This window comes from Limanda limanda, chromosome 3 (genome assembly GCF_963576545.1).
Source record: "Limanda limanda chromosome 3, fLimLim1.1, whole genome shotgun sequence".
NCBI lineage: Eukaryota > Metazoa > Chordata > Actinopteri > Pleuronectiformes > Pleuronectidae > Limanda > Limanda limanda.
In genome coordinates this window covers 24,033,506-24,057,996 of record NC_083638.1, presented here as the reverse complement: position 1 = coordinate 24,057,996, position 24,491 = coordinate 24,033,506, and the positions used below count along the sequence as shown (strand labels likewise).

Below are 24,491 nucleotides of genomic sequence, written 5' to 3'. Positions count from 1 at the left end.
GGGCTTGGCTCTCGCCCAGGGAGGCTCAGTCCAGCATGTTCATCCTCCATTTAAGGAGACTGTTAGCTGATGAAGATGTGCACATGCAAGACTGAAGATAAAAGAAAGCGGTGACCCGACTCATTAGCCCCTGTGATTTAATATATTGACACTTTGATACAAATAATTCCATTTAGTGGACTCCATTCGGCGGGGGGGGGGGGAGCGATCAATTCAATTAGTTATGAAATGTGACTTCTTGTCAGGAAGCAGAAGAAACGCTGACGTTAAACAAAGTCGTGTGTAATTTAAACAATAAAGCCAGCGCGGCCCTGTTAAAACTTAATGATGCACAAGAAGGTGTAATAGATACAACCCCGGCTGGGCGATGGCAGTGATGGTTTGCAAATGAAGCTAAGTGGCTGAGCAGTTGGCATGTAATGCCATTTGTCTGTTAAAACAAATCCTTGCTTTAGGAATATAAACAGTAGGAGCTGTTTGAACGGTCTGGGGTCTGTGGGTTTGTCCCAATAGGTTTTTTCTCTGGATGAAATGCACCTATTAGCATCAATTTACTTTACACCAGAGTGCAGATTTAGGTTATAGTGCCACTGAGGCAGGGTTACTAAACCGTGCTGCTGTAGTAAGTGTAAATAACGGCGTTAAAGGATATAAAAGCTAAACAGAAACACCCTCTTTTATTAACCTGTAACAACTGATCCTTTGCTTTACTGCGAAACGCTCTTGCTCGTTCAGCGTCTCTGCCAATGAGGTGGGAATGTAGACACACATCGATCAATTATTGCTGTAAATTACACAATAAGGCCGTGTCTTTGTGTAATTGGCCTTTGTGTTCCGACACCTCCGCTGTTTAAGCAGCAATAATTAAGAGGCTCCATATGAGCGGTGCCACATGAGCGGCTGTGATGTGTGAAATCACACCTGAGGGTCTACTTAAAATTAGTCACCTGAGGGTTTTGTTAAGCAGCACTGGGACGGGTTAATTTACAACGCAAACTTCCAGCCGTCTATCAGTCCTCACGGGCGACGAGGACAATCGACACGAGACAGACGATCATCAGGCATAAGCAACGTGAAGCTGTCGAAATTAATTGGGTGCTAAATAGTGCACATCTATTCTCTGCGCAAACATACGATGAAGGAAAAGTACTTTTCCCTTCGGGTATCACAATAAAGCACCTGTTCGGGCTCCACAGAGCTTCCCTGGATGAAGGCACAGCACATACACTTAACAGCCATTGTAACCCAACCCTCCAAAGGAAAATATCAGTTGAGGGAGAACACATCCTCCAGTGTGATGTTGATTTAGTTTCCTCCCGCTCTCTGCATGGGCTGTGTTTTCTCTGCTAATGTTGTGCAAACTGTTTTGTCTTTGCGTTGGCTTTGCGCGGCCATCATCCTCGGCAGTGGGCACACTCACAGGGGAGAGGGAGCCGCATTAATGGGCTCCACTGTGTACGGGCAGCCGGCAGGGAGAAAGGGGTGCGTGTTTTCTTAGGGCCGGGGTGGCAAAGCAAAGCATTCAGCCCATGGTCAGTGTAAAAAGGAGCTTTTTGTTTTTGTGGTGAGTAGAGTCCAAGCATTCCTAGGCATAACACAATGAATGAGCCGGTTTGTCCTGCTCAGTTTCTCAAAAAATAGAACTGTAGAATTAATTCCGAATCTGTTCTCCAAAAAACTTGTATTTGATAAAGTATTTTCTTAATTTCAAAGCTTATCCTTGAATTAAATATTTATCCAAACATGTTCTGATTTGATATAAACTCTATAGTTGTTTTTCTCATTATCAGTGGAAGATATTTGAAGTCTCAACAACACACTTGTCTCTGATCAAACTCGCGCCTCCTGACAGGCCTGTTCTCCGCTGAACAACAGAATGGCCTCTGTTGTTTCCGTGGCCCCAGCAGCAGCTGGGAAGTAACAGTGAAGACAGAGCCTGTCTATGATTGGAGGATGGGACCGGGGGGGAAACCCAGCCATAGTGTGGACAATTCTGTCACACAAATTAGGGGTGGTCTACGGTTTCACCGCCAGACAAAATACGTTTTTCTCATAGGCATTAGAACTGCAAACATTTTAAATACATGTTTAATCAGGGAATTTAATATTGAACACGTGCATAGTGACACCTCGAGGGAATGTTTCTTATAAAACACACACCAGTAAACAGTGGACATACACAGCCTTTACACCTCGAGTGTTGAAGTTTGCGATATTTCCAAACCTTTACAGCCACATTATTTCATAAGCCTCACACACTTAAATCCGTCTATTCCTTCCCCTGCTCTGTTCCCTTCACATGGATGTAGCCGGCTATCTGACTCGCCCGTGTCCAATGTTCTTTAGAAACTCACTGGGCCCCCTGCAATGAGGGTCGGAGGCATTTCACTCAGTCCCATTTCCATACAGCGAGGATGTATATGCAGGATAATGATGCCGCCCCCCCAACCCACTTGTGGGTTTGTTTATGTCTGTTCTCTTCTTTCCCGTCATTACGCATGCTGTTTGAGGGAGTCCCCGTGGATTTGGCAAGTTTACTGCAAAACCTTAATTCTACGGCCAGACCTTGAACAAAAATATTCATTCTTACTTGCATGTCGGCCCCTGCCCCCCACCCGAAAAACAGCCAATATCCTGCAGACATATAAGACTTAAAAAATTCTGTATTTTAAAAGACTGTAGTGCAGGCTTGTGTCACTGTGTGCACATATTGTGTCAGCGTGGAGAAGGGATGTTTTTTTTTACTATATCAAATATGAATGTTTGAGCCTGTTTGGAATTATACACAGACAATGTGACAGGGAGAACTGTCGCATGGAAAGTCTTTTGTCACATAAACCAACAAAACGGCTCATACAAAAAAGGATTAAAAACAAATTATGAACCAAAAAAACTAATTTTAGACATAGATTTAGACGCACAATTTGGCATTTGTGCACAATTTCAACATAATTTGTATCAATGCATGATTTTAAATATTCATTCACATGAACTGGGTTTTCATTTGTAAATTTATTCTCCCCATTTCTGTCCACTTTTCCATTTTCCATCAGTCTCGAGGTCACGCTCTTATTTTATTTCCTACAACATGCGATACCTAAACTGCATTAAATGCGAACTGTGTGCAGAAATCCTGTAAATGCGAGTCAGTGTATTTAAGCGAACAGTAGCCTGCAGTTTGACTCCTTAGTTCCAGCAATGTCCGGAGGAGCGATGAGAGGGGGGGAGGGCCCGGGAGGAGGGATTTGGGGTGGGGCGGTTCAGAGAGTTGTACTACCCTACGTTCAAGCTCCCGTCTTAATATAGACATATTGAAATGGCTGTTTTCCAAAGGGGCTTGTTTTACTGTGTAAGGAATTAGTGGAACAAGAAGTCATCTATTGGTTATTCCCTCTGCAGAGCCTGACCTCACTCAAGTGTCTGGATTTGCTGCACTGTATCTCAGTGAAGCACACACAGGCGTAACACTCCAACCTGAGCCAACGGGGCCTGCTGTCAGGGTCGGGTACTGTACACCAACAATTCACAGAAAATATCACAGGACTTTTCTCTTTTTTTTTGTTCAGGCGAGCGAGTGCTTGTACACTATTGATCTTTGCTTCAGATTTCCGTCTGTTGAATTTGAGCAGAGACGGGTGCGGGTCACTAGTTTCACATGCAGGAAGGAAGTGAGGAGGAAAAAGGTCAGAGACTTGACAAGGACAAGGGCCCTTTGTTAGTGACCCGAACCTCTCCAGTCTGCTCGCCCTCCCGTTCCACTGCGCTCATTTCCAGAGCAGACAAGCAGGAATAATGTGCCTCAGTCCGCTGGGTGGTAATATGAAGACCTTCATTCAGAGGCAGGAGTCTGTAGCATCAAAGTCTGGCTCAAATCTATTGATCTATTTGTCTGATTACCATTAGCTACAGACAAATCCAAACAGCAGCCCACCTCTGTTCGATCCCTGCGTGTGTCTGCCACGTGCTGCAGCGGCTCACTGGGCTCGGGCACCATAACCGGCGGATAAGTGACCTGTATTAAAGGAGTAATATTTGTTTAAAGAACTGCTGATTGTTATTGGGGGAGAAAAATCCTGAAGCAACACGAGCAGCCTAGAAGCGCCTCCGCTGAGTGATTTTCCTCCTGGTTAGGCTCCAGTACAGTGTACACCCAGCGGGCTGTGTACACAGTGGCGGGTGTTAAACAATATCCTGCTGTCTAGTGTCAGTTTTCCTGTGTGTGCTGCTGTTGGGATGGAGCCAGACTTGCCAATTTCATCCAGATCACTTTCCCTTTAAACAGATCACAAAAGGTGATTTCTACTCGCAGGCGTTTGGAGTGCAGCTCAGTGGAGGGCAAGGGGGGGGGGGGGGGGGATGAAGTGTGAACTATCAGTTCTTACAGCAACAGCTGGAGTCTCTCCTCCCTGGGTGAAATTACAGAACCTCCTATAGAAAATGTGAAAAAGAAGGTTAGCGAGAGCCGCTGATCTGACAGCTACTAAAGTGTGGAAGTGATTTTATTAAAATGAGATGTCAGTGCAACATGAGTCCTCCGCTAATTACTGGTGATTGTGATCTTTTCCTAATGGAAAAGGGAACCTATTATAATCCAAATGATTGTACAGGATTAAGAACATCATCACCATGAGCTCCTTGAAATATGTTGGCTACTTGCGGTCATATTGTTTTCTGTTTTTATCATGAATCATTATATCAGAGATAAGCATCTGTGTGTGAGACGTGTGTTAAAAGGTGTCGAGTAGCAGATAATCAGAATATTAGACGCAGGATCTAACAGGTATTTTCAAGCTTATAACCAAGAAACAAGGTGAGATTGAGGTAGGACTTTGTGTTTTTTAGCTCCTTTTGTTAACACTCCCTGAATCTGCATGTAACTTGTGGCCTGTGTCGAGCAGCAAGCTTGAGCGTGGCTCGGTGCGTGCGAGTGTAATGGGGTTTAGAGGGAAAACCAGCAGGGGGTCCACAGGCCTCCTCGGTGCTTTGTAGAGGCTGTAACAGACAGTGAGGAACATGGGTGGTGACAGGGGCCTGAGTGAGAGCTGTAATGCGCTGCACATCTCCATTTGTACTCTGTGTTATGGAGCTGCCTGCTCGTGTTATTGGTGGACGCTTAGATGTTAATAAAAACGACTCACTTTTTTTCTTGGTAACATTTTTACACAGACTATTTAATCGGTTAAAAATAAAAGTGCATCCTACATCTGACATGTTTAGTACTGTCTGTAAGTAAGCAACTACATCATTCATGAGTTAATGCAGTATTAATTAGTAGCTTGTGTGTTTTAAGTGATGAGAGAAATAAAAGGAGCTTTTGCAAGAATACCTCCTCTTTAAGACATTATGTTTTTACACACCAGGTATGAGACTTTCTGATTTGCCCTCTGCAGTCCGACCCTAGCGTGTGCTGCTGTTGTAAAACATTAATTATTGTACAACAAGTCATTTCTGGTTGAGCCTGGTTATCAAGCAAAGATTTATTTGCTCAAATTAATGATCAACTTGAAAAAATTATTAAAAAAACTTTCTCAACAATTCACAAAGAGGCTAATTTTAAAAGAACCTAAATTTGGAATCAAGACAGTTGACACATTATACAACTAAAATAGGACAAAGACGTGACCGAGCTCAATTGTGCAAAAATAACTCAACCAAACTCAAATTAAACACCATTAGCACTTAAATTACATGTTATCTATACGGTGCTTACTGTAGAACGGCAAGTTGGTTCTATTTGTCAAACACCAGCATCTCCTCGAGAGGGAAACAGATTGCGTGCTGGCCTGCTACAGACTTCATCAGGTCATGTGAATTGATGATACATGTTGCAAGGCGGCTGAGTTCCCCCGGAAACCTCTGCTGGAGCGCGTGCTGGCAGAGACGGGGGCCTCAGCCAAGTCTGTCTGACTGATCACTACAGATGCTCCTCTTCAAGTATTCCGAGTCAGATCCTTAGTGCTGGGTCTTGAGGGACAAACAATAGCACCTGTTCCTCATAAGATAGCCCATTCATGTATCTTTAATGAAGCCTGGGGGCAGATGGTGTGAAATGACATTATCCAGTACTTAGCAGTGCTAAGACAAAGGAAGAGCAGTGCCAGCACAACAATGGCGCTGTATTTACGAGGAGAAGGAAGAACGCTGCCCAAGTGCCCCGCTCACATCTGCTCCACTTTATTCTCTGACTCCTCAAGATCATCTTGGCAATAGAAATATCCCGGGCACGCAGCCCACGCATAGATGAACTTGAGTGAGAGTGGAAGGCACACACTCTGTATGCACTTTTTCTGCCTCTGCTTTTTTTTAATAAACGTATTAATTTTTCTTTAAAAAATTACCTCAACCGTCAAATTCCTAACAACGTTTTTTCTGAAACTGTTATGATCTGCTCGGCTGATAACTGACAGCTCAACAATCCTCCACTAGTTGTTGCCACCTTGAAGCTCCTCAAAATCCGCCTCGCCTTTCTCTGACACTACTCGCCGTAAATTAAACTTTAATGCACGGAGCTCATTACTGCAAATCACAGCAATTCAAACCCAATGCATTTATTTCCCCTTCAACACACATTTACACTCCGTCTTGCCTCAATGAATCTTGTATATTCTGCTCCATATATTAAAATAATAATAGTAATAAAAAGCCGATGTCGCTGATGAAATGATATCGTTATAAATATAACTTTTTGCTGACGTCTTTAATATGTATGCATCTATAGTATAATCCTGTTATTCTAATTAATGAAGTCACATTTTTATTTAAAGATAATTTAAAAACAATTAAATGATCCAGTTGGCTGAATGATTTTCACATGGTTTCTTCATATGATGCAGCTGTTCTACTGGCTCTTTTTCTGATGTAATTTAAAAAAGGATAATAATGATTATGTTTAAGACCATCCTTAACATTAGAGCAATGCACTTTGAAGACCTGCTCAGATGTTTTAACTAGGAGAATGTTTGTCTTCTTTATGTTTCCAAGCGAGAGGAAATGTGACACAGGGCTGTGAAAGATATACTTACTTTGAAATGTATTTAAAAGTCAAGAATCATCACATGTGGAAACAGGATGTGTCGTGTTTTAGTTTTCTCTGCTATAATATTTGACGGTCGATAACTTCCTTTGGAATAAAACATGACATAACTTTTAATTTACTGCGGACGCGTGTTCGTTAATTCATGAATGTGTTTGAACTACCGTGCAGCACACGTGTAACACATATGCAGGGATGTGGACGTGAGGGAGCCCTTCTCTGTCCCGTGACTGCCACACGCTCAGAAACAGTCTCCATCTGGTTTTACCGTCCAAATACACAGACAGAGAGAAGCTGTGTTCCCCAGTGTCCCCCCCGCCTGTCACTGGCCCTGCCTCATGTTGTGACATTAATTATTGTGTTTTTCCATATGTTCCATACATGCAAGGCCAAGATCCATCTTTCATCCGTTCAGCCTGGAAACTTGGAACTCAAATCCCTATAAAGCAATGTTTTATTTAAGGTCATTTGTCGCAGTCTCCTTGGACATTTATTTTTTCAGCAGTAAAAGCACATTTTACAGAATTACTTCTCGAAGAATGACATACTTTTCTATTCTTCGTGTAATGCACTTTCTGCACTTGCACTTCTGGAAAAGCTCAGTAGACATAAAATGTTTCTATTTATTTAGTTTTCAGTTGAGCTCTGCACCTCTGGACAGATCAATAAAGTAGTTTTAAGTAGGTTTAGCGTGTTAGCTGCAAGGGAAACCGTGTGCGACTACTCCGGTAAAGGGTCTACAGGGGGACCGGCGCAAGCTGAAAAAAAAAGTGGAGATCATAGCAGACCTCAGCCAGAACACGGGGGGGGGGGGGGGAGTCGCTGCTCGGAGCAGGTTGATTTCATGCCCCAATGCAGCGGCGGTAATTGCACCCAGACCCGTTTTATTGCGAGTTGATTTTAAGGGGGGATGAATGGAGAAACATTCTGTAAAGTGTTTATTTTGGGGGATGACCTTTATTAACCCATTTTCCAGGCAGGTTCCCCTGAGGTGGCCTGGCTCGGTGCGAGATTAACTCTCGCAGGCCCGTGGTAGCGCTGCTGCTCCCCATCACAGACTTTCAGGAAGCTGAGAATGACAGTGAGATTGGAACTTGCAACATGTGTAGAAAAGAAAAAAAACCCACACACCACTTTTGAGACATAGGCTACTCACCCACCCTTGACACAAACACATGCAGGGAATTTGTGTGGATATCCGCAGTCGGCCAGTCAGCAACAGGCTGGACGCTGAAGGTTAATATGCGAGTGGAGCAGACAGAGAATGACATTAAAGTGAAATACAGCGAGTGGCAACGACTATTCAACTGCTTGCTATTTTTCCTCCGCTGAAAACAGACGTAGTAAATTACTGGATTGTCTTCAGGCTTTTATCATCTAAATAAATGATCACCCAGGATTGTGTGTGTAGTTGATCTTTCCTTGAGGTGAGTGTGTAAGTGTGTGTGTGTGTGTGTGTGTGTCTCCTTGCGTGCACACGCCGATCAGTCTTCGTCTCTGCACCTGTGTAATACATTCAGCAATCCCCTTGCTGACATGTTGTATCTGCTGCAACAGAAGCCACACAGAGCTGCCGAGCCGCTCCGCTCTCTGTCCTACACGTCGCCTCCTCGAACTGATCCTGGAACAATGTGCGTATACGGCGCTCTTTGAAGTTCCAAGGTAAAATTGTGGTTTGGATTAAGAGCAGGCGTAGCTCGGCGAGGTATTGTGTGAGCACACGAGGGCCGTCAGTGCCGCGGAGCCCCCTGTCAGCACGCGTTAGGACGAGCTGTGATCTGGCCTCCCCCCCGAGTGGGCTGTGTGTGTCTGTGAACCATGCCTATGCTTAGGCCTCTCTCTGATCTCTGCTTCCTATCTGTTCAGCAGGTCCAGGGTCACATGCCTCCGCTCATGATCCCCATTTTTCCACACGACCAACGCACTCTGGCAGCAGCCGCCGCCGCCCAGCAAGGCTTTCTCTTCCCCCCGGGATTGTCTTATAAGCCAGGTATGCTTGCAACTAAAGTCCTCATTTTGTCTTTCTTCTCTCTCTCTCTCTCCATTTGCTTCATCTTTCATTCATTATAATGACTTGATACATTGTACAAGAATAATAAACAAATGCTTCATTCACACGTGAGGCCATTGACATGATCTGCTCCGTCTGAACTTGCACTTGGGACCAAACGCCTGGGAATGTTCTAGTCCAAGTGGAACAATAGATATGGGCCGAGAGGCAGAGGAATGTAAACAAGTCTTCAACATGAAAGTATCTTTCAGTAGTTTGCTGGCTGTAATCTCTTAGTATCCAGTGTGAGAGATCCAGTAACACGGGGGATGAACCCTGCAGGAGAAGTCCTCCTATTGTCAGCAACTCCCATTTTACAATTTCACACAGTTACATGTATGCCATTCGACAGAAGAATTAAGTAATTATAAGACAATTGTGAGTTGGAGAGGTTTCAGGATGAGGTGAGGAACAGGTTTCCATTGCTTGTAACAGCATGTCTCCTTCTCTTCCTTTGTTTTTCAAATTGAGCAAAGACAAGATCAACAGCTTTAGAAATAAAACTTTAATTAGAAAAAATGCAGTAACATGTTGACTGATGCCCAGCCAAAACAGTAACCTTATGCACCCTCATATTGTTGTGAACATGAAAAATGTAATTCCACATACTGCTGTAAAAAAAAATAGTGTAAAGCAATTTTAGACAAATCTCTTCATTTTAGATTTTAATCAAATTACAAAAAAGAACTTCAAGGCTTTTTTCCTATTTCCTCTGCCACGTGCAAATAAAAGGAGACAATGTTGTTTTGATCAGTGTCAAAAAGAAAAGGATTTTTGAGTCAGACAGAAAAAGGAAAAGTCCACTCATCTGTTATAAACCCAAACCAGAACAAGGAATAGGACTGGAGAAGGGAAAATAAACACTTGGAAGTCAGCAGGTTCGCAGCAGAACATTAGAAAGGTGTGGTAGTGCAGTTAATGAATTAACTATAAAACCACAGGATGAAAAGGAAAGTCAGCTATTTTGGAACTATGGAGCCATGACAGCTTAAACAAAGTGCCTGAGGGCGAGTCTTTTACCAGTGTGCTTTCTGCGATAGATTTGACAAGGAAAATGTTTTAGTTCAAATAACAGGAGCTATTATGGAATCATGGTGAGGGGTCGCCATGTGTATGGTTCCTGCATAATTCATGAGTTCATGAAGAAAAAAAGCAAAGGGGGTCTGAAAATGACTCTTGCAGTCAGGAGAGGTATTTTCAAAACATCTATTATTTCCCCCCCGATCCGACACAATATACACAATATTTCTGGAGAGTACAATGTTATCACCACCACCTGCAGGGTGTACAGGATGCTGCCGTGTCCTTTCTCCATGAAGTGAGTGGCCAAGCATTCACTTCCAAGACTAAGGCCCACTAATCTGATGTTATCATTATGAGACAGCCCCCGGGGACCACTGCTTATGACCCCCAGCCCTGTGGTGCTCGCATTGGCAACAGAGTCATTCTAGCACCATAGTGGTAAGTCATCACCCCATCCACTGGCTGTGCTCAATGGCCTGGTCTTGCACGGTAGACAAGCACAGTCACAGAGGCACCGACTCATCTTTTAAACAAATAGATACAAGTCGGACTTCCCAGTCTGTTCGCACTGTTTACACAGACATTCAGTCTGATGTGTGTCTAATGGACCCACAGGATGACCTCATAGTCTTTCACTTCCTCCGACAATCTTCCTCATAAGCAACCTGCTGACAGTTGAAAGTGTCCTCATGCTATTTTTAATCTTAAATCTCAGATTTATTTATCAATTTGTCACTTTCAAACCAATTCCCTGATATTGTGGCGCTTGGAGCACATGGTTTTCTTCTTAATGTGCAGTCCAGTTTGGCTCAGGACGCAATTTTCTGTCCGAACCTGAGAAAATGAACAGTCCCAACAGGCTTTCTGTTTTTTGTATCCAAACCCAACCCAAGCCCACCGTTTTCCCTGATTACAAGAACGTGCAGTGTGAACAAACAAGTTAATATGCCAGGTTGGGAATCCACCTCTCATATAGTAACTTAATTAAACCAACTTACCCATCTAAATAATTATACCTGTTTATTTGTGTCTTCCGTAAACATTCTGGGCAAATTAATGACATTTAAAAGGCCCTTTAAGAAGACAAGTGTGATTCAGTCATAATATTCATCCATCATTATTTGATCTGGCCTAAGACAGGTTTCAGTTTCATCAGTCAACCCTTAACATTCAGTCTCTTGGCTTCAGGCATGGGACCAGCCGTGGAGAGTTAAAAAAACAAAGTAAAACTCAATTTGAAATGTAATTCTCTTTCACCACTGACGCTAAACTGGCACAGTTCCCATTCTGCTAGAGCCTCGACACAGACTGTGCACCCAGGACCTTGGAGCCTGAGACCCCCAAGCAGTGGAGGGGTGCTCACTTAGCACATGACCCCCACCCCACCCCCCCCGCAGGTTTCACATGACATCTTAAGACATCCAGCCATTTATTATTCCCAAATCCGACGTCACAGACGTCACGGAGTGAGAGAGGCAGAAAGAAAGCGATACCAAAAAAAGAGGAGGTGTAGAAATAACCACGCTACACAGCCACACATCCAACCCGGCACTATTTGAAACCACTTCTGCTGTGTGATTTTATTTGCTACTAAATGGGGATTGAATTTCCATGGCCTGTATCACATTGTGCTGTGCTGTACAAGATTGCAAAGTGAGGCGAGCGGGCGAGGGCAAAGTGAAAGAGAAGGTATATACATTTACCTTGTCTGTGGCTTAATGGCTCCATATGTTTGTGAGGAGATGTGACAGGCAGAAGTGGGGCCTGAGCGAAGGCCAACTACCCCTCCCAGCTCCCACTGTGCCCCCCCGCTTCCCCCTCCTCCAGACACATGCCTCAACCCACCCACCCCTCCCCTCCGCCGTGCTGCCCTGTCTCACTGGGGCTGTTCTGTCTGTCTCAACACACCGGGCTGATGTGTCAAAGCATCTGTCCCCCCGTGGATATCACTCATACTGCAGCCGTTTCGATATCGCTGTCTGACAAAAGGTGCTGATGGCAGGCGAACAGTAGTGAGTAGTAATGAATAGTGCTGCTATTTGGAGACCAATTCTTCCTCGCTTGATCACAGTGACATGTGAGATAAGAATGTGTGGGTTCTTTTTTGTTTTTTTTTACTCTTGTTATTGTGACTGCACACTTGTTCCAACCAGTTCACATACAAGTGTTTTCACTCTGCTGCCAAAGCTATCACTCAGACCCAAACAATGTAGTGCTGAACAATGGCCAGACAAGTCCACAGCTGTTAGAACTACCTGATAGAACATGCTGGTCCTTTCACATAATGGCTAATTGAATACCAGGGAGATATTTAACATTTATTATGAACACGCATGAACGCACGCACACAAACATCTTAAAATAACCCCTTACTTGTTAAAATATTTAGGAGATATTGCTGTCATGGTATTTTCCAAGAGTAGTGTGCAGGTGGAGGTAGGAGAGAATGGTGTGGAGCGTTCCTGAGTAATCCTGCTCCAGTCAAACCAGATTAGCCTTTTGTTAATGCAGATGTTTGGGCTTGAAGCCGAGGGCTCGCTGCAATGTGCCACATGGCTGTGGCAAAGTAGCGGAGGGCCCAGGATCCGTGTTGGCACTTGCCTGGCTGCGCTGGGCCGGCTCATTGTCTGAACCTGTATGCATTGTTTTCTATCTCTCCCTCTCTGACAGGTGATAACTACCCGGTGCAGTTCATTCCATCCACAATGGCAGCTGCAGCAGCGTCAGGACTCAGCCCCCTCCAGCTTCAGGTATGTACAGTACGATGACAAAGAATGCTAGGGACGCCCGCCAAGCCCAGGGCAGAAAGAACGGCTAAGCAGCTGTATGCCAAGTAATGAGCTTCACACTAAATAATCCTGGAGGCCCCCAGCTCACACGTGCTTATCATCTTACATATGTAATTTATCCCATTTTATAGAGGATTTATCCCCACTGGCTCTGCCCAGCAGAGGAGGAAGGAAGATAATGGTTATTAGAGGGAATGAGAATCACTTTGGTTGCCTTAATCGGCTGCCGGTGAATTTGTCAGAAGACAATTGACTAAGCAAGCAAAAAATCTCCTTCTTAACTGCTTAGCTGAAGCTTTTCTTTAATCACTGTGAGGATAACAAATGAGAAGAAAGAAAGGATGTTCGCAGTGAAAGCAGACTCCTGGTATGTTACACAAAGTGAAGCTGAGAAAAGGCGTTTGAGCAACAGAAATGTTGGGACAGGTTCCAAGCCCTACAGGCTTTTCTAACAGCATTTAAAAGAGCTGAACTCAGGTCAGAGCTTAACCTGAGGACATAATGTTTAATATAGATAAGTATCTGCCTTGCATGGTTCAAGTTATTACTATTAGAGATACTATTGTTACCACAGCTCTCACAGCCTCTGCCTGATCTTGTTGGTAAAGATTCTTTCCATTAAAATCTGAAGTCACACAAGCAGCAAAAGGAGTTTAGGATAAAAAAGCATTTTTCCTAATAGGTGTTTTAGCTACCACTGATGCTTTGTCAACAACAGCATATAAAAAGGGGGGAGAGCCCTTTGCACATGTTTGTAGGAATATAAGCTTGAGGCTGCATAAGAGAATGTGTTTCCATAGATTGTATGTGTAACTTAGCGTAACTATGTGTATCTTAACAAAGTCTATTGGGAAGGAGAAGTTGTTCAGATGGCATGCTGAATGTATTTATAGTGGTGGATGAGGTCAGAGGAGACCGTCATATATCTGAAGGTTGGGGTGAGGAGGGGAGACAGGTCTAGAGTAATTAATTCTCAGTATGTATCTAACCCTGGGAATGGGCAAAAACATAGCCTCCTAGACCATGACTTGGCTGACCTTTAGAGAACACAGTAAACAAAAAAGAGGTGCATTTTCCATTAATTGAAGTCTGTCAGCCTGTCCCATATTCCGCCTGCTGTCTGCTATTTACCCTGCATAGAGACTCCCCTTAAAACAGCAAGGCAAGTCAAACATGCCCTTTTCTACACGGCTGGGATCAACAAACCGTGCGACTGCCACCACTTCCTCTACAAAGCACCGAGAGGCTGCCGTGATTAAAAACATCAGATCAGCCCAGACACGGAATTAAGTTACAGTTGCCTCCTGCCTTTTAAAGCTATAACAGCAGCAACACTCTCTGTCCTCTTCAAAATGAAAGTATTGCAGTGTACTTCAGTGTGGGTGCGAGTTTGAGTGAGTGCACTCGTGAAAAGAATCTCATCAACAATGTAAAAAATCACAGCATGATAAGAAAAGGAGATATTATTTTGAGGTGAAACGAAGTAAAGAGACACTTGATCTGATAAGTAGTGCAGTGAAGAAGGTATGGCTGCTCTCAACAGCAGTGAAAGACATTCACACATTTGCAGATCGGGCACATTTTTTTATTCAAACTCCACTGGTAAGTTTACTTTCAATTAAAAGAATATTTATATATATATATGCAAAATAAACTATCCCTGACAATATTCACCGACCATATGATTTGAATCATTGCATCAACTTTAACTGTCCTAAACTTTTCTATTTCTACCTCCTCCCATTCTTCATCTTCCTAACATAACACATACAGAGAGATAGAAAATCACATGCACATACCCCCCCATTAAAATATCTCTTCCTGTCAGCTGCATTGAAAGGTATAATTTCCGCCAATAGATTGTGCAATATATGAACCTTAAAAATTATCTTATTGGAAGAATTAATTCCCACAATGCTGCAGAGGTAATGTGATCAGCCATCCAGTCAGAGAGGCCAGCCGCTCCGTCAGTCTTAATGTTGGCTGCGCAGCCTCTTCACAATCTCCTCTGTCATAACAGTCTGGGATCCCCCCCCATCCCCTGCCCTTAAGGAGAAGAAAACCCAACAAGGTAACAAAGGCTTAAAGCTGATGGATGTAAATGAATCTTCTAGGGAGCGTTTGAGTGTCGGAGACTGTAATTTGCTTGTCAATACAGGATGGTAGCATCACTCCGGCGGCTGGCAGACTGCAAGTGGCTGTCACCAGGCGTTGCTGTACCACGGGGCAATTTCACTCAATGTTTTCCTGACAGATTGGCTCTCGTTCTCAACTCACAGGAGAGGAAGGCGGGTAAACTATCCCTGCGCGACATGCCCCTCTTCATTAGTGCCCACACAGAGCCAGGATGAGCCCAGAACCAGCAGGAAACAATGGCTCCGTCCCCGCCTGTCCTTCTCTAAATACAACCGACACCTCTCATCTAACAGAGGAAATTGTATCCCAATCTGTCTGGACATCTACTATATTCAATTGAATGGAGGGACAAGGCGGGAATTTCCCTAATTCCACAAAAGAATTTTCTATTTAGAGTAACACTTAATTTGCTGTCTGTACACTATACATTGCATCAGTCGCCAAGTGAAAAACAATCTACTTAATGCCAATACCAACTTGTTATATATCACCCTTCCTTTTTACAGAACCATCGAGAGGGTCCTGCTTTTCAATTGGAAGCAGGACTTTGGGGTTAGAAAGCGTTATTAGATAAAACAGAACATCTGGGTTCTCTGCAGGGTCATGAACGAAATATAAAGAAATTCTCTGCTTTCACTCAGCACAAGCTTCATCTTCCATCTCCTGCCGTTTCTGTCTTGATTTTCCCGTTTTCCACCTTGAACCTTCTCTAATCGTCTTATTCTGTATTTTTCTCTCCTCTTTTCTTTGCTCATTCCGTCCGTGCGTTTCAGTTACTCTTTTTAACCCCAAATTTCCCAAGTCCATCACATCCTTAAGCCGCTTGAGTTCAGACCCAACATGTAATGCAATTACCATCCGCCACATTTGCTATGGCCTCTTGGCCCGTGATGAACCTGGGCCCAGCCTCGGCTCGTGCTCCCTTTGTAAAGATGAAAAGCAGCCCACATGCTCAGCGACAACTAGGACCAGATCTCAAGCAGACATATCTGAAGGAGTTCCATAGGGGCTTCGGCGACTGGAGTGATAAGAAAAGGGTGTTGCGCAGTCAGGGACAAACAGGAAGAGGGTGGGAGGGCAGCAAACCGCATTTTATCTTTTGTTTGGATGTAAAGATCTGTGTAGTATACATGTGAAGAGATGGCTTCTATCATTAACAAGTGCAGCACTTTTGACTTTGAAAGAGAAAGAGAAAGAGAGAGAAAGAGGAGGAGGAGGGGAGAAAAGAGAGAACGGACATACTGTAGCGAGCAGCTGTTTCTGTGTTTATGAGCAGAGGCGCTTGGTCTTTGAAGGTAACCCAGAGCAGTGCAGCAATGCTAGCTGTGTGTGGAAGGCTGGCTAATAGGACGGCTAGGTGAGCAGCTGGATGGAGGCAGTGGTGAACAGAGGGACAGATGGACAGATAGAGTGGATAATGCAGTGAGCAACACTGAATGAGAAGGCTGGCGCTGGGGCCCCTGGGCCTGGAGAAATCCACACACACACACACTCTTGCACAAGGCGGGCTGTGTTTGTGTGTGTGTGTGTGCCAGAGAGAAACTGATACAGAATATGTATATACTGTAGATGTGAGATAGAGAGATAGAGAAAGGCAAGAGGAGGGAGGGGGGATAAGAGCAGAGCAGGTTGGGTGCCAGCAGATGAAACAGATGTTGGGCCATACTGGAAAGCATCGGCACAGTGCACCAGGACGCTTTCCTCCACTCCTGACATCTGGGCCTAGCCTGGGTCAGCCTGCCTGGTCGCCATGGGCAATGAGCCTGTACAAGCCTTGTGGCAAACGGGGCTGGCGCTGTGCTGCCTTTTAAATGGTGTGGTGCACTGAAGCACAGTTAATGCTCTCATATCCAGCCCAGTGCTCCGCGCCCAGGCCAGACAGAGGTGAATGAGACATTGACAGACAGATGAATTGACGCAAAACAAAGAGATCAGTTCGAAAATACTTAGCCCAACGCAGAGAGGGATCAATTGGTTTTAGTAATTGTTTGGTTGTTGGAAAATAGTTTGTGTATATTTGTAAATGTGCAATGCACTGTAATTCCTGGCAGTAACAAATTCCTGTTGTTTTTATAATTGATTGTATTAAATATCAAGCCATACAATTAGTTTTGTTGAAAGCATATGAAACCTGTGAGATGTCTTAACATCATCAGCAGAGTGTAATATCAGTTTAATGTCGCAGGCAGAAAAGTGAGCCTCCCTGTTTAACCTCTGCTGCCTCCAGAGGGCTTGTTTTTAATTACCAGAGGCTAACAGGCTGACCTTGGCTGTGCTGCTCACTTTAAATCCATGCTTGCTGAGATCTGCTCCATTCTGGAAAACAGGGAACGATCGGTCAGAAGAGAAACCTTAGATTTTCTGATTTAAGTTTGGTATTACTATTTGAGAAGAAAATGCTGTTTTACGGAAAAGACAAATCCTTTCAAATCACTAAAGAAAAAAGTAAGACATGCAGTTTTTTCAGATTTCTTTTAACACCCACATTGCAAACTCATTAGCTATCATTTAATTTCGCTGTTTTCTAACATAATTCAAGCTGTGCCGGTGGCTTATCATAAACACAAGTATTGTACGTTTCCTAGAAGGTGTTTCCCTTGGTCAGAAAATGGAAACATAAGGGCCCAAAGCTCCGCTCAGGCTCTCTCCCACTCCTCCAATACCCCAGAGTTGGAGCATTGAGCTTGACCCTCATTACCATGTTCCTTTTGCTGCCCCCACCTGGCAAGTAGATATGAAGAAGAGGCTATTAGATGTGAGGGAGTCAACTGAGAACATTGGGAAGCAGACAGATGTCTTCCGCTTAGGGAGAACAGCCATGGGAGGATGTATCATCCTTCAGCCTCTGACACCACAATGTCTGTTACCATTGACAACTCTCTGTTATGTTTTTAATCTTCATGATATGCTGGGAGTCAATTTTTTTTAATAATTTGCTATAAAGATATTGCCTTTGATTTTTACCAAGCCACACCATAAAGCAGGAGCAAAAACACACCATGGACTAAACTCTGACGTATTTTACATTTGTCCTTGAGCAGTGTCTGGTGGTTTAACGCACCTTTCATCCGACTTTCCCTCTGATTGTATTTATTGTTCTTTAGCTCCTGGAGTCAGACTGTTCCTGGTTACAAGGGTAACCATTGCTTCTCACCCCATGGCACTGACCTGCTAATCAGTGCTGAGAAGGGGGCATCCTGACTGCGTCTAATTTGAGGGAAACTGTAATTATGCTCTTTTTCCGGGACAATAAAGTTCTTCCCATTCAAGGTCAGGGGCATGCCCGAGCGACAAGCCTGTTAGCAAACATCTGTCCAACAGACTCCGCTGTTCTACTAAGACTCGTGTGTAGCCTGGAGTGACGGCCAGTGAATGGAGTATCCTCTCTCTCTCTCTCTTTCTCTGACATTAACCAAGTCGAGCTCAGATGAGGAGAAAATAGAGTTGGGTCCGCTCCTGTGTCCATTACTGTCGTAGACAAAAGGCTGTTTGTGAGGGAGGTGGGGGCAGTGCTATCATTGTGGGAACATAATCAGTCTGTCATTTCCGTTGCCCATGTGCTGTTGTTATCCCCAGGTCCCCTGAAAGAATGGGCCTTTTGTACTGCTGCTTATATGGCAGTGATAAAGTTTCTTACAGGAGCACATGTGTGTTTATATCTGGAGATATGTGCATGGACATAAAGTGCTTTGTCTGGCATCTACACGACTGAAGGTGAGGCCAGAGGGGCCGGGTGGCTTTTTTCCATCCACACACAAATGCAGGCTGTATGTGGCCAGTGTAACCAGGGAATGAGAAAGAGTTTGCTGATTGGCCAGAGGACGAGAACTTAGATTCTCCCTGACAGCACCGTCTGACTGAATAGCACAACAACCCGTGAAGTTAACCTAGTCTAAAGAAAGCAGGCGGAGCAGTGGGGGAGTTAAGGGGTGCTATGTCTCTGATGAAGTGAGGTCTAAGGCCACATAGAGTAACACTCTTTCTCGGACAGTAGCCCTTATTTCACAGACCCCTGCCATTTACAGCAGGAGACTAAAGTCAATGACATCACTTACATGGTGGCCAATCAATGCAGACCTGGCATGGAAAGAAGACTCAGCGGAGTGCTGGGCTCTGTGGGACAGAAATAACAACCACAAAAATAATAATCGAATCAAATCAGTCTTGTTTTATTTGTTTAAGGATTTAATGAAGTTAAAAAAATAGGCGCATAACTTAACGTCAATAAATTAAACTGTAATTTGATTCAGGATAAAGGATGAGTTACATCGGTAGTCTGTAGCTCACAATAATTTTAAAATACTTCCAAAAGCTAATAGTTAACCACAATTTTTTTGTACTATACGCCACATTATCAGCCCAAAGTGAAAATTTAAATCGAGCTTTCAGAGTTCAACCCTGTTACAGGCTTCGCTTACTGGGGGCTTAGCCAGTCTTTTAAACCACCCACTTGTGTGGTAATGTCACCAACAGTCGGACGTCTCACTGATTTAACGCCAAGGAAAATAACGGTGATTACATCAGTGTTCTTTGTGCAGGTTTCTAAGCCTTAATAATGCTGGTGTTTAAAGTCTTCTGTGATGGCCATCCAACTGAGGTTGGGTTTCTAACCGTGTGGAATAGGACTGTCTCACGTGGCAGCGGGGAGACAAATCACAGAGTAGAGACTTCAATGGGAAGCTGTGTAGATCTAGAGAAATGAGAGATCTTTGCAAACACACTTGCATCCAGTCGGCAAACTTTTCTCTGTGATGAGTGGAAAATAGGGGCTCCAAGTATTTTGAATGAAAGCCATCTCTGTGTGGTTTTTAAGACTGCTGTCTCTCTCTGAGTTCAGTCTTTGAAATACAGTTAAGACCTTTGATGGAGGTTCTCTGCCAGCCTTATGGAAAGAGAGGAAAGACGTAAAAGAGAGAGGGGGGGGGGGTGAAGGGAGACACAGAAGCAAGAGTTCTAGGGAGAGGAAAAGACAGAATATGAAACTCTGAATGTTTGCTGGATTTGGATGTTAACGCCTTTGCGGGTTTCTGCACCTCCCCACAGCAACTGTATGCAGCCCAGCTTGCCAGCATGCAGGTCTCTCCTGGAGCCAAGATGCCTCCGCTCCCCCAGGCCGTCAACGCGAGCGGGCCCATTTCTCCCTCCTCTCTGAAGAATGACAAGAGTTCCTCCAGCCCCATCACTCAAGTCAAGGTAGAACCCTCAATTCCTTCTACCCGCCAGTCCGGCCCTTGAGTGGTACTTGACCTAGCCTATAGCCGAGTTGGTGTTGTAAGAATAAACTAGTGTCTACGCTGCTCTACAGTCAGTTCCTGCAGCCGACCAGTGCTGAGCCCAACCTCTCACAGGCCATCAATCTGCAATGCTTTAACAAGGCCCTCTCTCTTACCCAGAACTCTGTGGACATTGTTGCTATGGCTATGGCTGCTCCAAGCCAGTAATTTGTGGAACACATGGTTTCTAATTTTTCCTCACAATGAAAAGTGTTTTTTTCTCCTTCCTTTTTTGTATCTTAAATGGAATCAAACAATTACTACAGTGTGATTTAAATGCTGACAAAAGTGAAACAAGAAGTAGGATGGATGAGTTTTTGAATTAATTTGATTTTTTTTGGCTTTGTAAACAAACCAAAAGCAGGATGTGTGTTTTCTGCTGCTGTATGGCACGACTCCACTAGACCTCCATGCAGAGGAAAGGACACATATACATCACCCCCACTCACTGAGGCCATAATCAGAAACATGCGCCCATTTGGAGCAGTTTAGCTTAATAATATTACAATGGAGAACGACCATAAATCATCTCCTTGAAATGGTAGTAAGACACTCCAGCTTTCTTTTCACTCACTCGCCCACACACACGCACACACACACTCCTTCAGGTCCCCTACCTCTTGGGATTTACACTGAAAGATTGCCCTCAAACTGACTCAACACTTATTCCATCATTGGAGTACAATTCGTCATTTGTCGATAAAGACCTGACTGTCTGTCTTTTCAAACTCTTGTACGACAATTAGGTCGATATGAATACAATATCAGTTCTTGGCCAATAGTAAAAATATAACCAAATATCACAAAATTAAGGGATTTAAATGAAGTGAATCGAACATAAATAGAAGGCAAACATACTCTGGCATCCTCCCATATGTGTGCACAGTCCAGTGGAATCAGCTTGCCTTTAGTTTTGTTTGTCTGCTTTCAGCCTCACTGCATGACAAACTGTTATTGGCACAGCAATAACAAGGCCTTGGGGCAGTCTATGCTTGAGCCATATGTTTGGACAAGGAGACACTTGGGCTTTGAAAAATACTGTTAACGGCAGCATGAGCCCTAATCTGATATAAAAAGACTGCTGTATTCACACATGATGTTCTGGGCAAAGCGACATTTTCTCCTCTGGGATGTTAATGTTGGAGTTGGTTCTATTCAAAATCAACCAGCATTAACAAATAAAATTAACGACAAATTTATTCAGCATATTGATTTTGGTGTTGTCCATCATCTTGCAATAACTTTATATTTAATGTAGTTGGGCACTGGATATTATGAAATTCAATAAGGTTTTTTTTTAGGATTTTTTAAATTATTACAAATAGGTAAAAAAAAATTGTACTTTTGCCTACACTTGTTAGCCAAATTCCCTAATCACAGTTTGCCTCCTGGGGCTTAACAATCTGTACACATAATAATCAGTAACCCTCGAAAAGTCAACAGGGGTAATTATAAGATACATCTCTTTCTTGGGTGCATTTAGTTGTATTTGCAGTTATTGAGATAGATAATCCTAGTAGACAAAGTCCTGAAGATGGCACCTTGGAGAACAGTGCTCTTCCCCTCACATCAGTAACGGCTCTAAGAGGCTACAACCAGCCCAGCATCACATCATATTTTTCTTCTTCAGGAAAAGCCATATCAAAGCATATGATAAGACCAAGTATGCACAAATGAGGAATGGAATTAGAAAACAAGTTAATGAAGTAGATAATGTAAGTCGACATCTGATGAATGGAACAGCTGTCTTTGATCACTGGCACCGCTGTTATCTGGTCATTATTTATTCTTCAAACCAGAGTGCAGACACAGAGAGCAGAGAGGAGGAGAGGGAGAACAGATGAAGATGTACAGAGAGACAGAATCTGCTTTAATTAGTGTGAACAAAGGCGCTGGGCAACTGTGAGGGAGCATCGCAGTGGCAGCGCTCCTGAGGAAGGATGTAGGAGGAGAGGAGAAGAGAAGGAAAAAGAAGGACAGAGATGTAAGAAATCAGTGAGGAGGTGCGGGTCAGGATAGGTAGAGACCCTGTAATTAACCAGAAGCAGAGAACTGGGCTGTCTGGGAAACCGGAGCTCCTCCAAAAGGGGAAGGGGAGGGAGGCCACCTATTCACATCTGTCTTTCCTCATACACGTATCTCTGCTGCCGTAGGAGGAAGGAACACAGCCGCTCAACTTGTCTGCTCGGCCAAAGACGACAGATCTGCTGAAATCCCCCACATCCCCGACACAAAACCTATATCCCGGAAGCAAAAACAGCCCCAACAGCTACGGCAAGGGTTGCATCCCCAACCCACTCGGCGGAGGCCTGGGACGGGGCTCATCTCTGGGTAAGACCTCAAAGTGCCTCCTCTTCACAAACACACACCACACATACACATAGATCTGCTCAGTTCAAACACAAAATTACAGTATTCACTCACAGCTGGGAAAACCACATTGCAAGGTCTCAGTCCTGTTTTTTTTTCATTTTAGAAATAAATGCCACTCTCAAGATGTTGTGTGAAGCAGTTTTTTTATAGCGAGCTAATTTTGATGCCCAAACTCTAATGTGTGTGTGTGTGTGTGTGTGTGTGTAGATATTCTGTCCAGCCTAAACTCTACCGCGCTGTTCGGGGACCAGGACACGGTGATGAAGGCCATCCAGGAGGCTCGGAAAATGAGGGAGCAGATCCAGAGGGAACAGCTGCAACATCACCAGCAGGGCATGGAGGCAAAGCTGTCCGCCCTCACTTCAGTGGGCCTCAACAACTGCAGAGTCGACAAGGTTAGGACTCCTATCATACAGCTCTTTCATTCCCGATTCTAGCCCGTTCCACTGCAATCGTTTGCCGTAATGCGAAAGACGAGCAGCTGACCACCAGGAGTGCTCGACTCTCCCTGCAAGTTGTGAAACTATTAAAGAAAGTGGAACATGGTGGTTTTAACACAGCAGTCATTCTTTAAGGCTAATGTTTTTCTTTAATCCGTGTCCAGGGTGGTCATTTTGATAAGACCTGGCATAGTTCAGTGTGTACGTATCTGTTTAATTAGTGTGAATATGTTTGCGTGTGAGCGTGTGTTCCGAGGGCCCGGCCTTGTTGATGTTGGTGTGAGGGCCGTGACAGGCCATGGCAGTGCCCGGTGCGGGTTAAGAAGACTCTGAAGTCTCTGCCCAATTAAAGCAGACGTGCAGCCCTCTCCGTCCCCTGACACGGGATGGGGCTGCTTTGTACCAGGAGCACACACTCCCAGGGATTCCCTTTAAAAATATCTTCAATCGATGAGTCAATCAAGGAGAGAAAAAAGCTGTCCTCCTCTCTTCAGCTTGATGCCATGTTGCCAGTTGGCTGTGAGGAGCAGGCAGGAACTGGGAGCGATGCTCATTAATATTTCAGCACCTTACACTTTCAACCAACAGCCTCAACTAGGTCAATGTATATGTAAAAAAGTCAATGAATATCTATTTTGATTTCCCCCTAATTTGGTGTTTGGAAGAGATCACTGTCTATGCAGGTGGCAATCAACTATGCTCTCACTGAAGTGAAGCACATAAATTAGTGGAGCCCACAGAGAGGACAGCGAGGGAGCCTCCCCCTGCACTTAGCCCTCACTAACCAGGACAGAAGAAATCTTAACAATAATTTATCCTTTTTCTTTTTTTTTTTACATACATGTCACATTTTGCTTGAATTTAAACAAGCGAACAGCCACATCACCTTACACAAAATTAAATGTTAAGCTTTTAACCTCCTGTTTTCTTTTACTATGGCCTGTTAAGTGAAAACTTTACCATGAGTGTTTGAACATAGTATTTTTTAGTCTAACTCATGGAAGCTGGTGCTGCTGCCTCCCAACGAAGGTGCACGTGTGATCCATTTACAACAGGAAACATGGCTAAGGCTGCATTGTTCTTCACAGGTAGAGCTTACGCCGTTTTACTCCCTGCTTTGTTTTTTTATAGGATTTAGTTTTGTTCCCTCTGAGTTTTGGACTCATCTGTTCAACCTGTCTCGAAGCAGTGAAGATGGATGCTTTTTAAAGGGATGTTCTGCTTGAGGTAGTGAGTCACTCCTCACCTGTAATCTACCTTTTGTCCGTAAGAAAGGGTAGAACAACAGAACGAGAATGAATCAGTGTGTGTGCGTGTGTGTTGGGGTGTGTGTGTGGGGGGGTTACGTGTACTGACAGGATCAAACTGACAACA

At 44.0% G+C, this 24,491-nt stretch overlaps 1 protein-coding gene across 7 annotated transcripts in view; it reads left to right on the top strand.

The window, feature by feature from the left end:
- sox6 (SRY-box transcription factor 6) overlaps window positions 1-24,491 on the top strand; it is a 133,741-nt gene that overhangs the window by 85,897 nt on the left and 23,353 nt on the right. For 5 of the 7 annotated variants that reach the window (XM_061067694.1, XM_061067691.1, XM_061067695.1 and 2 more), the window contains 5 exons: window positions 8,900-9,023; window positions 12,777-12,856; window positions 20,075-20,224; window positions 22,458-22,635; window positions 22,885-23,072. In XM_061067694.1, the coding sequence (XP_060923677.1) occupies window positions 8,900-9,023; window positions 12,777-12,856; window positions 20,075-20,224; window positions 22,458-22,635; window positions 22,885-23,072 (720 nt within the window). The remainder of the gene's footprint in view (window positions 1-8,899; window positions 9,024-12,776; window positions 12,857-20,074; window positions 20,225-22,457; window positions 22,636-22,884; window positions 23,073-24,491) is intronic. The other 2 variants (XM_061067693.1, XM_061067690.1) reach the window with 1 other exon arrangement.